Raw genomic sequence first — 15256 nt, forward strand, 5'->3', positions numbered from 1 at the left:
ACTTGAGCCGAGTCTCTCTTTGAAAGCCAAATCTTGATCACATCAGGAAGGGACTGGATGAATGTCTGTGACTGATGGCTGCTGAATCTCCAGGAGTAGCCATGGGAGGTACACACACAGACCTCTGAGCTGTTTGGGATTTGGGGAGGCTCAGGGACCACCAGGCTGCAGGGTCCAGAAAAGAGAAGCTGTTAGAGTCCGGGCCAAAGCCCTTGGACATCAGGGTGCGAGCTAGTCAACCCCCAGAGAACGACAGAGTCTTGCTGGTAATGCAAACAGCAAACAGAGTTTATTGCGCCAGCATGCTGGGGTCAGACCGCACTTAAAGCACAGAGGCCAGTCAAGCAGGGCGGTCGGACCCCGAACAGCCCAAGACAGAAGATTATATAGGCCCTTTTGGGCTGGGAAATACATCAAAAGTAACAATCTTAGACAGTTAATTTTTTTTAAAGATTTATTCATTTTATTACAGCCAGATATACACAGAGGAGGAGAGACAGAGAGGAAGATCCTCCATCCGATGATTCACTCCCCAAGTGAGCTGCAACGGGCTGGTGCGCGCCAATCCGATGCCGGGAACCAGGAACCTCCTCCAGGTCTCCCACGCGGGTGCAGGGTCCCAAAGCCCTGGGCCATCCTCGACTGCTTTCCCAGGCCACAAGCAGGGAGCTGGATGGGAAGCGGAGCCGCCGGGACTAGAACCGGCGCCCATATGGGATCCCGGGGCTCTCAAGGTGAGGACTTTAGCCGCCAGGCCACGCGGCCGGGCCTGACATGTTAATTTTTAAATGGCCTTTAGGCACAGGGAGCCTGTTTCGTTCTCATACCTACTATTTTTATGGCTCATTTCATTCTGACACCCTTATCTTCCTCCTGTTCTTGGGACCGGAGAAGAATTGCGTCCTTGCCCCCCTTAGTACCTGGGTTCACAAAGTTGCAAGGCAGCAGAGAATTGATTTATCGCTAAAGCGGAATCTTCCCAAAGTCCGGGCGCCTCCGGGCCTAGCAAAGTAGCAGTTTTCTCTAGTGCAAGGGAATCTCACACTGCTTAACAAAAACATTCTGTTCTAGCATACTAATATACTATCCTAGCATTTACCTATACTCTAACAAAGCTAAACAGTGAACTCTAGAAATCTCAGTTGGCATGTTTATGTTGATAATGCTGGAACAAGCACAGAAAGGAGAGGGGTGGGGGAGACAGACAGTGGAGGGAAAAGAGACACAAAGATGGAAGAGAGACAAAGGGATGGAAGGGGAAGGAGGGAGGACCCTAGCCGCTAGGCTACCGCACTGGGCCCAAGAAACATCTTTAAAAAGACTTATGTATTTTATTGGAAAGGCAGAGAAGGAGAGGAGAGACAAAGAAAGATCTTCCATCTACTGGCTCACTCCTTATATAGCCACAGTGGCCAGAGCTGAGCTGATCTGAAGCCAAGAGTCAGGAACTTTTTCTGCATCTCCCATGTGGGTGCAAGGTCCCAAGGCTCCAGGACATTCTCCACTGCTTTCCCAGGCCATAAGCAGGGAGATGGAGGGGAAGTGGAGCAGCCGGGACATGAATCAGCACCCCTATGGGATGCTGGTGCTTGTAGGTGGAGGGTTAGCCTGATCAGTCACTCCCAGCCAAGCAGCATCCTAACCACTGCTCCAAGCACCTGTCCCTACAGGCATGGTTTTCTGGAGGCAGGGCAGAGACACAGAAGTTCATGGCTATGTGCATAGCCATTGAGTCACAAGATGAGTCTTCAGATCCCAGCTGCTCTGCCAATTCTTTCAACTGAGTGACTTTGGACAATATGTGGCTTCCCCGAGTCTACCTTACAGCTTTTGTGAGGACTAAATGTCTGCAGAGCTCTGAGCAGATTGCCCATATATGTCCCAAACAATGTCACCCACTGTCATTCTTGCAAACAAGACAGGGCCTACGATAGGTCCTCGGTCACTTGAACCTGAGGTTTGGCCATGTGACATGCTTTGACTTATGGGAAATTGGTAAACTTGATGCAAGAATTCGTATGGAAATCAGGCTGCTCATTTCTGATGTCTATCCTGGAACCTTGACATTGGGAAGCATGTGGATGACGTGTGGAGTTGAGCCACAGTTTCCCAAAGAAAGTCACTGAAGACTCGTTATTTCCCAATCAACCAACCCACTATGCCACCCATGTGAGTCAGCTCAGGGAAGCCCAGTCCAGTCCAGGTCCCATCAACAAGACCATTCAGCCAACCCTGAGACTTGCACAAAATAATCAACAGCTGCTGTGTCAAGCCACTGTGTCAAGCCGCTGCATTTAGAGTGACTTTCTACACAGCATCAATTGGCTGATGCCCCGTGGCTCTGGAATTGAAACAGCCCAAAGGCCAAGGAGAGAGGAAGCCATGGTCTGCCAGGTTTTTATTTGTTGAGTATGGTCAACTTGAACTAGAGAAAGCTACAAAAAGTGGTTTGGAGAGCATGACAGAGGCATAAGGAGGGGCTGATGGGAGCAGGTCCCTCTGTCAGGTGCTGAGGGAGCCCTCAGGATGGGAGGTACCTGGGGAGATAGGTCCAGGCGGGCGGCAGCAGGACTGCACCTCCAGTGCTGTGGCTCAGGCAGGAAGGCTTGTTCTCACCTGGCCCCTTGCAGGTGTCAGTTCCTGGGGTCATATATTCGCCCCATGAAGACCGGGAACTTGTGCTGCTGGTCCCAGAGCAGGAAGAGGAAGGGCTGATGCACCTCGAATGTGAGCAGAGTGCGGCCCACAGCGATGGCCGAGGCGGCAGCCGCCTCCACGCCTGTGTCGGTCAGCTCCAGCACAGCCTGGTGCTGCATGGTGGACACCTGAAGGTCCAAGTCGTCTGTCATCTTGCACAGGTTAAGGTCGTAGCTGAAGTCAAAGAAGTCTAGGGCGAAAGTGCAGAAAAACAGATGCAGAGATCAGCAGCAAACCCTCAGGGATGGAGACTTTTGCTCTTTTCTGGGTTGTCCCTGGGAGCCCCAATATTCTCTTTTTTTTTAAAATTAATTACATTGCATTATGTGACACAGTTTTATAGGTACTTGGATTCCCCCCACCCCTCCCCAAATCCTCCCCCCATGGTGGATTCCTCCACCTTGTTGCATAACCACAGTTCAAGTTCACTTGAGATTCTTTCATTGCAAGCATATACCAAGCAAAGAGTCCAGCATCTTATTGTCCAGATAAGTTCAACGGCTTGTTGGAGAGACCTTCTCTGGTCTGAAGGTAGAGCCGGCAGAGTATCATCCCGATCAATTAAAAGCCCCAGCATAACATCAGTAACAATTTATAATGTTAAGTAATTAATTGACTTAGTATTGAGTAATCAATATGTTAAAAAAAATGCAAGTTCTTAGCCACATCCTGTGACTACTTCATTGACATTTCAATTTTAGTTTATATACAACCAGGTTCTATACATCTTAAAATGGCTATAGATTACTGTTCAGCTGTTTCATGTCTATTTTCATTATAATATTTAGCATTTTATAGCGTTGAAGCATAATTTTGCTGAACCTGGCTTTTTTTCGGGTTGTCTAGATTGGCTTATAACCCAATATTCTCTTTTTCCCTTTTGCTTGTTGGATCCTAACTTGTGCCTTCTGGCCCAATCCTGGGTGTTGGACCCAACAACCACTCCTTGCCTCCCACCCCAAGCAAACTGAAAAGAGATGTCCTTGTCTGCTTGTCTCTAGGGAGCTTGGGAGACAGGTAGCATATCAGAGACAGGTCATATGTCTTGCATAACGCTGTGATACTGTGAAACAGTGTGCAATAAATCCAGGGTGTTTCAAATGTACATGGAAAATGAACGTTTTGAAAAAAACACTTATGCATGGATTTCACATTTTTTTGCACCAAATCAACTTTGTTTTCTATTAATTTTATCTTTTCCAAGTTTTATTTATTTAAAAGACAGAGAGAGAGAGAGAGAGAAGAACAAAGCCTCTTCCATCTGCTGGTTCATTACTTGAATGCCTGAAACAGCCAGGGATGGGCCCACACTGAAGCCAAAACCTCGAGCAGGTGTCCCACGTGGGTGGCAGGGACCCATGCACTTGAACCGACAGTTGATGCCTCCCAGGGTGTGCAGTAGCAGGAAGCCGGATCAGAAGCAAAGGCAGAGCCCAGGTACACGGATGGGGAATGTGGCTATTCAAAGCAGTAGCTTAACTGCTATGCTACAACACCCACACCTCAATTTAGAGAGAGGCAGAGACAGAGACAGATCTTCCACGTGCAGGTTCATTCTCCACATGGCTTCAGCAGCCAGCACTGGGCCAGGCTGAGGCTCAGAGCCAGAAGCTTCTTCTAGGTCCCACCTGTGGGTGCAGGGCATGAGCACTTGGGTCATCTTCCACTACTTCCCAGGTGCATTCATGTGGCGCTGAACAGGAAGTGAAACAGCAGGGACTTAAAACACACTGATATGGGATGCTAGCAACGCTACATGCCAGCTGCTTCAAACTTATTTTTAATTCCATTTTTTTCCCACAAAACTTGAAAAGCAACCTTGTGTATGCTGGTCTCTGTCCCTAATTCCTCACACAGAGCTATGAAAACCCTTGTCGCCTCTTTAGCAAGGGGTTCTGAGGACACCTTTTGTTCTGACTTTTGCTCTTCAGCCCTGATTTGTAACAGAGAGCACTTTGTGCTACAGGGAAGTACTTCTGGGTGGGCCCGTGTCCTGTGTCACAGTGTCCAGGGCCAGCTCTGGTTCCCACCAGCTTCCTGCTAATGCAGACCTGGAAAGGTAGCAGGCAATGGCCAAGGAGTTAGTTTCCTGCCACCATGTGGGAGACCTGGCTCACACCCCAGGATCCTGACTTTGGCCCAGCCCAGGCTCAGATGTTGCAGACACTTGGAAAATGGGTCAGGGGGTGAGAGCTCTGTCTACAGCCTGTTCCCCAAGCAAATAAACACACATTTAAACAAGTCTCAGCAGCATGCAGTCCTGTATTTCCAGGTTGGAAGAAGGCTCCCCACGCCAGGAGGCGGTGCACTCCAGCACCATGGCACAGCCCCCCTGGGCTCTGCCTTTCCAGATGGAGCTCCCTGCGCCTCATCTTCTGGTTGCCCCCCACCCCCTGTAGCCTTCACCGTGTCCTCTATCAGGTCATCAGTTGGTGAGTTCTCCTGCATTTTGTCAGCCATTCTAGCAAAGAACGAACCCTAGAAGGGACAGGGAGAACCTCTGATTTGCAAAGGATCAGACGGAAGCGCAGGGGGCAACCATTTTATGAGTGCTGGCTGAAGGGGGCTCAGCCTCATGGGGCTGAACCTCTAATGTGGGAGCTAATACTGTCTGCAGGCAGATGTGTCAGACCCAAATCCAACTGTAGGTCATCAGCTTGTGTCTGCAGAGAATCAGCAAACCACCTGGGACTGGGAAAATGCTCCTAGCACAACTGGTAGCCAGAAGTGCTGTATTCGGAGAAGGCAAAGTGTCTTCCCTATGCAGATGCAATGTACCCTAAAATGAGATTAAGTGTTGAGTGGCTTAGGTCTGTAACAGGAAATGAACAAGACCTAGATAGGAACCTGAAGGACCTGCAGCTTCTGCATCTCTCCCAAACACTGGACCCTTCCATCCACATGGCTTCTTGCATATTCCACAGGGCAGCTGCCTGTTCCCAATGTCTTGGGAGGAGGGTACTGACAGCTCACCTTTATCACCTGTCCCGTGTCTGTGGGGACACCAGCTTAGATGACAGCTGCAGCCCTGGCCCCATGTGCTGAGCAGCCTCTAACTAGCTCCAGGGTAAGTCACAGCAGTTTTGGGTAAATTGTAGAAAATGTCTGAGCCTATTTCCTTGCTGATGTGATGGGATACTAGCAGTTACCTCTTATCTCACAGGCTTGAAGGGCGACCTGAGATTGCAGCTGGAAGAATCGGTCTAGAATGTTATCCCCATGTGAGGGACCCCTCCCGGAAGCAGCTTTAGCCGCCAGGGCTCACCCAGCTTCTCCAAGATGGACAGCATGTTCTGGCTGCTTTTCACTTTGATCTTTGGCATCGTTAGGTAAGTCGGCTGAAACTTGGATAACTCCAGCTTCGTCATGACAGCCCTGAAGACGGCAGGGCTGAGCGCCCGCTCCACATCCTCCAGGTGGTGTTTCAGGCTCTGGGGCACGAAGATCACGAAGCTGAGGTTGTGGGAGAGCTGCAGCTGGCCCACCTGGAGGGAAGAGAGATGCCGTGTCAGTCTGGCCACTCATCCTTGCCCAGCTCTTTCCTGGCCTCCCATTGTTGATGTCCCAACACCGTTCTCAGCCTGCAACAGCCAGACCTGGGTGTCCCGGCTTTGCTATGGGATGAAGATGCCAACGGGTCTAACTGAGCAGTGCTGGCCCATCTCTGCTGTTACAGGGAGAGGAGTGGGCTCAAGTGTCCGCTCACATCTCCATGGATCCTCTGACCGACTCGGTCACACAGGCAGGTGGTTGGAGTCTGCGCTTGTGCCCTCTCTCCCGTATGGGTTGCATATAAAGTCTGCAACACTTCATTTTCGGTTTTTAAGTGTGCTTTGTGTTCTGATGTGGCCAAGTAGAATGGTAATACTGGCAAATCTAAACAGAGTATCAGGGGGCTGGCACCGTGGTGTAGTGGCAGAGGCTGCTGTGGTACCTGTATCCCAGGCTGCCCCATTTCTGATCCAGCTCTCTGCTAATGACTTGGGAGAGGAGCAGAAGATGGCCGAAGTGCTTGGACCCCTGCACCTATGTGGGAGAACCAGAGGAAGCTCCTGGTTCCTGGCTTTGGACCAGCCCAACTTCTGGCCTTTGTGGCCATTTGGGGCATGAACCAGCGGATGGAAGATCTCTGACTCCCTCTCTCTCATTCTGCCTTTCAAATACATAAATACATCTTAAATAGTAATAATAAAAGAATATCAAAGGGGCTGGCATCGTAGTGTGGCACATTAAGTAACCACTTCTGACAATGGCATCCCGTATCTAAGTGCCAGTTCAAGTCCCAGCTACCCTACTTTTATTATTATTATTATTTTTAAAGACTTACTTATTTAGTTATTTGAAAGCAAGAGTTACAGAAAGAGAGAGAGGAGAGGTCTTTCATCCATTGGTTTAGTTCCTAGATAAACACAAGGGCTGTGACTAGGCCAGGCCAAAATGCAAGGAATATTTTCTTTTTTTTTTTTTTTTTTAAAAGATTTATTCATTTTATTACAGCCAGATATACACAGAGGAGGAGAGACAGAGAGGAAGATCTTCCGTCCGATGTTTCACTCCCCAAGTGAGCCGCAACGGGCCGATGCGCGCAGATCCGGTGCCGGGAACCTGGAACCTCTTCCGGGTCTCCCACGCGGGTTCAGGGTCCCAAATCCTTGGGCCGTCCTCAACTGCTTTCCCAGGCCACAAGCAGGGAGCTGGATGGGAAGTGGAGCTGCCGGGATTAGAACCGGCGCCCATATGGGATCCCGGGGCTTTAAAGGCGAGGACTTTAGCCGCTAGGCCACGCCGCCGGGCCCAAGGAATATTTTCTAGATCTGTCATGTGGGTGGCTGAGACCCAAGCATTTGGGTCATCTTCTGTTGCTTTTCCCAGGCCATGCAGGGAGCTAGACTGGAAGTGGAATGGCCATGACATGAACAGGCTCCCACACAGGATGCCGGTGTTGCAGGCAGCAGCTTTACCCGCAATGCCACCCTGCTAATCTGTCAGCTATTCTACTCCACTCCTGATCCAGCTTTCTGCTAACATGCCTTGGAAGGCAGAAGTAGATAGCTCAAGCATCTGGACCCCTACCGCCTAAATGGGAGACCAGATGGATGGATGGGTAAGTGCAGGAATGGATAAAGAAATGAGTGTAGAACAGCTAAAGCAACTTCGATAAAGTCTTCTTGGTCTCTCCATTATAAGTGAACGAGTAGCTTTCTTTAGCACTTTCTCACTTTCTACTTTATTTTAAACATGTTATCTATTTATCTTGTTTTGTTTTGTTTTGTTTTTGAGAGGCATTGAAGGAAAGAAAGCAAAGAAATCTGTCCAGGCCCAGCGCAGTAGCCTAGTGGCTAAAGTCCTCACCTTACATGCACCGGGATCACATATGGGTGCTGGTTCTAATCCTGGTTGCTCCACTTCCCATCCAGTTCCTTGCTTCTGGCCTGGGAAAGCAGTTAAGGATGGCCCAAAGCCTTGGGATCCTGTGCCCGTGTGGGAGACCTTGAAGAAGCTCCTGGCTCCTGGCTTTGGATTGGCCGTTGTGGCCACTTGGAGAGTGGACCAGTGGACAGAAGATCTTTCTGTCTCTCCTCCTCTCTGTATATCTGCATTTCCAATAAAAATAAATAAATCTTAAAAAAAATAAATCTCCTGTCCACTGGCTCACTATCTAAATGCCTGTGATAGGCAAGGGGGTGAAGCACAGAGCTGGTAACCAGGGACTCAGTTCAGGTCTGCTACGAAAGCGGCAGGGACTCCCAGGGGCCTGCACAGTGTGCACTGGCAGAAGTCAGAATAGGGGGCAGAGTTAGGACTCAAACCCAGGCCCCCCAAGCTCTTTGCAAATTTTCCTGGAAAAGCAGTAGAAGATGTTCCAGGTGCTTGGTGCCTGAGACCATATGGGAGATCAGGAAGAAGTTCCTCGCTCCTGGCTTCAGACCAGGCCAGCTCTGGCTTTTGTGGCTACTTGCGGAATGAACTAGCAGGTGGAGGATCCCTCTCTCTGTCTCTTTTTCTCTTTGTAATTCTGCCTTTCAAATAAATAAATATATGTTAAAAAAAAATGTACAATGCCTGCCCTGGCCAAGGTTGCAGGGAAGAAAAGTAGAAGAGGTAGGGTGGAAAGACTGTTGGAAGGAGTGGGGATGATGAACTTCAAAGGAAGTACCCCAAAAGATGGGACAGTGGCAGGAAAAGCCGGACACTGAGGCGGACGAAGGTTCAGAACTCACCATGGCTTTCAAAGTGGAGTCGGTGAAATGGGCCATGGGGTACTTGCTGCTAGTCAGCACGGGCACTTTGATCACGGAGTTTCTGAGGTGAAATGACTGCATCTTCCTTTTATTATCAAAGGGTTTCTTCCACTTGGCTGCAAGGAAGAGAGGTTGCTCTATGCAAGTTGGCAAAGGGCGGAGAGGAGCTGAGAGTCCTGTTAGCAAGGTGGGGGCGGGGCATGGGGATCCGGCCGTGGACCACGGGAACAGGTCACCCTGGTAGCCACATGAGGAGGAGGCAGGACCTGGGGAAGAATGACAGCCTGGCGAGAAGGACTCCCTTACCGCTCAGGTAGACGGCATTGAGAAGGACGAGGCGCGCGTCGAGGGGCAGGCTGTCCAGCAGCTGCCTGACCTTGTGGTTGGTGTTCTCAGCCACCCAGGTGTTGATGAGCTCCAGGTTGGCGTCGCTGTCATTCCCCAGGACCCTGGGGGTGCTGCCATACAGGCTGTGAGAGGCGTTCACAAAGCTGTCCTTTATGGCCAGGTCTGGGGGGGGTGGGTTAAGAGAGGGAGGTATGAGTGCCCTCAGCCACCCCACCCCTTCTCAGAGCAAGCTTAGAGAGCAGGCATTCCTCCAGGGCTCCTCCTGCTCATTCCAGGGAACACAGAATACTGGAGCAGATGTTCAGCCCGCTCCTCTTCTCTAAGGGAAAAGCTCATGGCAAAATGGAATTGAAGGAAGTTCAGAGTTGGTGTTGCGGCATAGTATGTTAAGTTGCTGCCCACACACCAGCATTCTACGTGTGCAATGTTACAATCCCAGCAGCTTCTCTTCTGATCCAGCTGCTTGCTAAGGGCCTAGGAAAGCAGTGGAACATGACCCAAATTCTTGGGCCCCTGCACCCACATGGGAGACCCGGAGAGAATTCCAGTCTCCTGGCTTTGGCCTATTCCAGCTCCCAAGTGTTTGGAGAACGAACCCAAGGATAGAAGACCGCTTCCTTTTTCTCACTAACTCTGCCTTTCAAATACATTTTCTTAAAGTTAAAACCAGTTGTGTTTTCCGACCTAAAAGTTAATAAAACAAAAGACATAGCTGATTTACACAAATAAGTAAATGCAATCTTTTGACATCTCTGAGCCATATTTTGAAAGAGGATGTTCTGACAGTTGAATTTTCTTTTTTCTTTGCTTTTCTGTGTTTTCTCAGTTTTCTAGAGTGAATGAGTATGGTTTTTACAGCTAAAAAAGGAAAAGGGTTTTATTTATTTTTTTTTTCCAAAAGGAGGATTGGATCAGATGCATTTATTTACTTATGTTAAAGACTTATTTTATTTCATTTTTTGAAGATTTGTTTTTAGGCCCAGTATAATGCTTCAATTGGCTGGTCTTCTCCTTGCAAATGCCAGGGTCCCACATAGGCTCCGGTTCGTGCCCCAGCTGCTTCCCTTCCCTTCCAGCTCCCTGCTTGTGACCTGGGAAAGCAGTAGAGGACGGCCCAAAGCCTTGGGACCCTGCACCCGCACCGGGGACACACAGGAAACTCCTGGCTTCACATGGGCTTAACTCTGGCCGTTGTGACTGTTGGCAGGGTGAACCAGTGGGTCAGTCTATAGCCAGTGTCCCCTCCTGGCCACTCACCTGGACTGTGGAAGATCTGAGAGACGGAGGTGAAGCCTTTGGAAGTGAAGTCCTTCAGGGTCTGGTGGACACAGGTGAAATTCTCGGGGTAGGAAAGGATGTCTTCCAGATTTTGCTTGGTGCTGCCCCCCGCCCCTGAGACAAAAGGCAGAGATGAGCGACCCTCACGGGAGAGGGAGACTCCCCTGCCATTTGGAACAAGGGTTGAGGGACGAGGCTGGCAGGTGGGGGTGGGGTTGTGCCTGCTAGGCAAGGGATCTAAGACAACTGCAGCAAAAAACATAGGTCTGAAAGATAGGGACAAAGAGTTGTGACGAACCGGTCAGGCTCTCCAGGGGTTCCGAGGACTAATTCCCTGTTTCCCCAAGACCGGACATTGCAATCCTCTTCCACAGCCGGTTCTAACCATGACCTGGCCTGCCTCAGTGATTACTTGGGCGGTTTGGGTTCACAAAGTTTCACTCTATAGAGGCAGAGACAGTAGAGGACTGTGGAGAGGTGAAACCAAGACATTCTAAGGGAATGTCTAACGCTCTGCAGTCACTCCTTCGCTCTGATACACTCACTGTCCAGGGCTTGTGTGCAAACACAGCTGAAACTGACAGCAGTGACTCGGTTCCGAGCACCCTCCATGCTTTCTCCCATCGTCTCTCCTCAACACCACGACCCTTTTACTATCAGGACAATTGCTTTATCCATTATGCAAATGTGGAGACTGAGGCTCAAGAGACCGACTCCGTGGAAAGGCTCAGGACGAACAAGGGAAAGACGCAGGCAAGATCTGAACTACAACTGTTGGGCAATAAAGAAACTGACTACAACCCGCAGACTGGCACGTGCCTCCCAGGGAATGTCTGGAGAGGATGTGGCCGTCCTGGCTGGGGAGCAGGACCCTATGGGTGTTGTTGGCATCCAGTGGGACTCTGTACTGTCCTGAGAAGCCCTCCTGGCGTTCCTCCCCTGGGAGTTAATTCTCTCTCCCCACTGGCTGTAGTAATGTGTGCCATTACTAGGCTAAGTATGCCATGCCACTTGACAGTAATCCCTCACGGAGGCAGAGGATTAACACGTTTTTGACTTCCCAGAGAGTGAGCATTAGACCGCCTGCTTCTTAGTGTCTGTAACTACATGGCACCGGCTCTGTTTGACACACAAGGACTCGTGCTCTGAAGGTTAAGCGACCTGCCCCACATCAGGCAGCAGTGTCACTACAACGCTGCTCCAGGTCAAGTGCAGATGACTTGATCTCCCTATCGCCTCAGCGTGAGTCACGGTCGGTGGCTAGCACCTTATTCCTTTTTTTAATTTTTTTTTGTATTTTTTTGTTTTGTTTTTGTTTTTGTTTAGCACCTTATTTCATACATTCTTGTTTAGGTCACAAACTCCGTGAGCATTATGCCTATAGAATCACTGTTAAATGAAGACTTGTTTGAGAACAAAAAGATATATTACCAAGCTCTCTTCCCTGCCCCCTGCCTCTGTTGCCATGGAGTTCATGTTGGGAGCTTCCTCCTAGAAAAACAGCTTTGGAGATGGTTTCTGGGTTGGTGACAGTCATAGGGCAGGGGGGGCTCAATATGATCTGGAGAGAATTCCGTCAGGGTCTTACCAAGCAGGACCTGGGTGAGGAGGCTGGCAATGCTGAACGGGGAGAAGGCCACGTTGGTTTCAGCCTTTTTCAGGGCTGAAAAGGCTTGGTAGAGCTTCAGGGAGAAGTCCACCAGAGCATCCCCCAACACAGCTGCCGCATCGCGCCTCTGCACAGCAGAGCAGGAAGTGTCGGGCTCTGGGCAGTAGGGTCCAGCAGTGGTCTGGGTAGGAAAATCCGTGGGGAGCTGGGTAGTTGGTTGGGTGTGCCGGCTGAAGGGCTGGGTACTTGGTTCATCGGTGGGTCGTTTCGTGGCTGAGCTGTTTGTCGGCGAAGCGGAAGTCTCCCCGATGTGCTGAGTGGGTGTTTTCGTGGGGGTGTCTTGCTCCCAGATGTTCACGTCATTTTCCCCTTGCGAATCAGCTGGATCTCCGGAATTGGGGCTGACAGCATCAGGATTTGAGAAGGCTCTATCCTGTGGGCCAAGAAACTGAGTTTTATTTTTCTTATTGAGGTACTGTGCTCTTCAACACTCAAAGCAGGAAGAGAAAGCAGGGATACAGAGAATATGATGGGAAGACAGCAATTTCCAGGATAGCTGGTGGGCGAAGGGCCAGTGCTGAGACCATCGCCGCAGCTTCCTCAGAGTAGACAATGTAATGCTGTATGTATTTGTATGTAGGAGTGAATAGAGAAGGGCATTCTTTGCAGATAACAAGGGGTGGCCAACTATTCTGTAATCAGGCCTTCTGCAATGCCAGCATCCCACATGAGGGCCATTTTGAGTCCTGGCTGTTCCACTTCCTACCAGGCTCCCTGCTAACGTACCTGAGAAAAACAGCAGAACAGGGCCCCAGTCCTTGGGCCCCTGTTACCTGTGTGAGAACTTTATGTGGAGTTCTAGGTTCCTGGCTTTGGCCTGGCCCAGCCCCAGACACTGCGGCTATTGGGGAGTGAATTAGTAGATGTGACCACCCCTTTTTCTTTCCTCTGTGTAACTCTGCATTTCAAATAAAAATAACAATCTTCTTTAAATTAAAAAAAAAAAAAGGAGAAGAACTCTGGAGGCTGGTATTGTGGCAGAAGAGGTTAAGCAATGCCAGAAGCTCATATGGGCACCAGCTCATGTCTACGCTCCTGCTCCACCTCCAATATAGCTCCCTGCTAATGGCCTGGGAAAAGCAGTAAAGGATGGCTATATGTCCACACTCCTGCTACGCAGGTCGGAGAACCTTCTGGCTTCCATCTGTCACAGCACTGACTGTCGCAGCTATGAAAGAAGCGATTCAGCAGATGGGAGCTCTCTCTCCCCATCTCTCTGTAACCGTGCCTTTCAAAATTAATAGTGGTAGCCTAGCAGTTAAAGTCCTCGCTCTTGTACATGTAGGATCCCATATGGGCACCAGTTTCTATCCCAGAGGCCCCACTTCCCATCCAGCTCCCTGCTGTGGCTTGGGAAAGCAGTCAAGGATGACCCAGAGCATTGAGACCCTGTGCCCATGTGGGAGATCCGGAAGAGGCTCCTGGCTCCTGGCTTTGGATCGGCTCAGCTGTGGCAGGGAGCTGGATGGGAAGTGGAGCCGCAGCCAGGACATGCCCATGCCCATATGGGATCCTGGTGCATGCAGGGCAAGGATTTAGCTACTAGGCTATGGCACCTTGTCCCTGGGCTTGCTTCCCCATCACAACTGACCCCTACCCAGGCTTCCAAATGCTCACTACTATTCCTAACTGACCTGCCCCCTTCTCCCAGACCCTGACAACTCCAAACTCCACTCAGTGCAGCTCGGTTTCCTAACACAAGTCCTTGCTGCGCGCCCTCAACTAGTATCCTGATCCTTTGTGAATCCGCTGCCAAGCTGGCATTGGCCAAGGTGCGGTCTCTGATCCATTTTTGATAATCCAGGAGACTGGGAGAAGTGACTTGCTCAAGACCACAAGGCCGAGATTAGAACTCGCAACCCCATAGGAGCTCTGAGCCCCTTCTCCGGACAAGGATCACACTGGAGCTACCCCTTCCCCGGGGCCTGATGGGTTAATCCCCGGCGCCCCGCCTCTCCTTGCCCGCCGAGGGGCCACTTACCCCAGCCAGCAGCAGCAGCAGGAGGGTCAGCGGGGTCAGCCGGGAGGCCATCTGGGCTGCGACGTCAGCCGCGACCTGCAGAGCCACCCGCGTCAAGCCAGCCGCAGCCTGCAGCCCGGGGGCCTCCTGCCCACCCCTGACCCGCCCCCGGGCCGCTCCCCACGAATTCCCGCCTCCTCCCTGCGGGGGTCACCTCCTCCCCGGCTCCTCCCTCGGTTTTGTTTTCCCCAAACTGCTTTCTCTTCCCACACCGGCTGGCCCTTCCCCTCCACCCCCATCCCCGGGTTTCGGTCCATCTGTTTCAGTCTAGGGGGGTCCTGCTTTCGCCAAACAAAGAGGTCGAAGGTGGAGGGGAGGGGAGGCCCGAGGGGGGCTGGGGGAAGGGGAGAGGGCGAGAAGGAGGCAGAAGCCACAGTAGAAGCTGGGAGAGGAAAGGAAGAGAGGGAACCCCCTCCCCGGATCTCTATCTCCTGTGTCCCACACCGGTCACCCCACCGCACCAAACCTGCTCCCAACTCCTGGTCACGGGGCAGCTTCGTGGAGACTGAGAGTCCCACAGGGTCAGAGAGGGTGGGGTGGGGTGGGGGCAGCCTTAGCCATTGGCTGGCCCAGGACACTGCCCAGTTACAAATTAAGGAGGATCGACTGACTGCTCATGATTTCCCGTAAATGAGCATGGACCCGATCACTTGGTCCCGTTGCGTGGCCCAGGCATCGCAGCCCAAAGGCGGTGCGGAGCGGGGGTGGGAGCAGGTTGGGTGCAGCTCTGGGCTCTGTGCCACGCGACTTCCTCCTCCAGCATCTCCCCTCCTGATAAAAACAGCGGGCCCTCAAGTTTCCACGGAAACATCTCAGCAAATCCTCAGGGTAACCTCTCTAGGAGGTAAACCTGGACTTGGATTTAAGACTCCTAAAATCTTGCTCCGCCCTCCCACCCTGGTGGGTGTTCCTTCACAGTCCCCGCAGTCAGTGGTCACGGTCAGGCGCTACTGCCTTTGTCTCAGTGATGACAAGGGGCAGGAGGCCGGCGTCTCAGCAAGC

The 15256-nt window shown here is 51.2% G+C and overlaps 1 protein-coding gene across 2 annotated transcripts; it reads right to left on the reverse strand.

Annotated features, from left to right (window-relative positions):
- Window positions 1-2381: 2381 nt before the first annotated feature.
- Window positions 2382-14778, reverse strand: SERPING1 (serpin family G member 1). 2 transcript variants are annotated; one of them, XM_004585511.3, is made up of 8 exons: window positions 14721-14778; window positions 14216-14290; window positions 12154-12607; window positions 10545-10679; window positions 9246-9449; window positions 8919-9055; window positions 5963-6182; window positions 2382-2887 (listed from the first exon to the last, which is right to left on the reverse strand). In XM_004585511.3, exons 2-8 carry the CDS (start codon window positions 14264-14266, stop codon window positions 2634-2636), a joined length of 1455 nt encoding a protein of 484 aa, XP_004585568.2. In that variant the 5' UTR covers window positions 14267-14290; window positions 14721-14778; the 3' UTR covers window positions 2382-2633. The 2 variants fall into 2 exon arrangements, with proteins under 2 accessions (XP_004585568.2, XP_058518418.1); XM_058662435.1 differs by having other exon boundaries at window positions 14716-14745.
- Between the last annotated feature and the right edge of the window lie 478 nt (window positions 14779-15256).

The sequence above is a fragment of the Ochotona princeps genome, chromosome 4 (genome assembly GCF_030435755.1).
Source record: "Ochotona princeps isolate mOchPri1 chromosome 4, mOchPri1.hap1, whole genome shotgun sequence".
Lineage (NCBI taxonomy): Eukaryota > Metazoa > Chordata > Mammalia > Lagomorpha > Ochotonidae > Ochotona > Ochotona princeps.

Excerpts from the sequence above, each read along its gene's own strand:
- SERPING1 (XM_004585511.3), bottom strand. The coding sequence starts at position 14,266 with ATGGCCTCCCGGCTGACCCCGCTGACCCTCCTGCTGCTGCTGCTGGCT. Across the intron at positions 12,608-14,215 it reads TGCTGCTGCTGCTGGCTGGG|GATAGAGCCTTCTCAAATCC; the intron begins GTAAGTGGCCCC and ends CTTGGCCCACAG. Across the intron at positions 10,680-12,153 it reads CCTCACCCAGGTCCTGCTTG|GGGCGGGGGGCAGCACCAAG; the intron begins GTAAGACCCTGA and ends CTTTTGTCTCAG.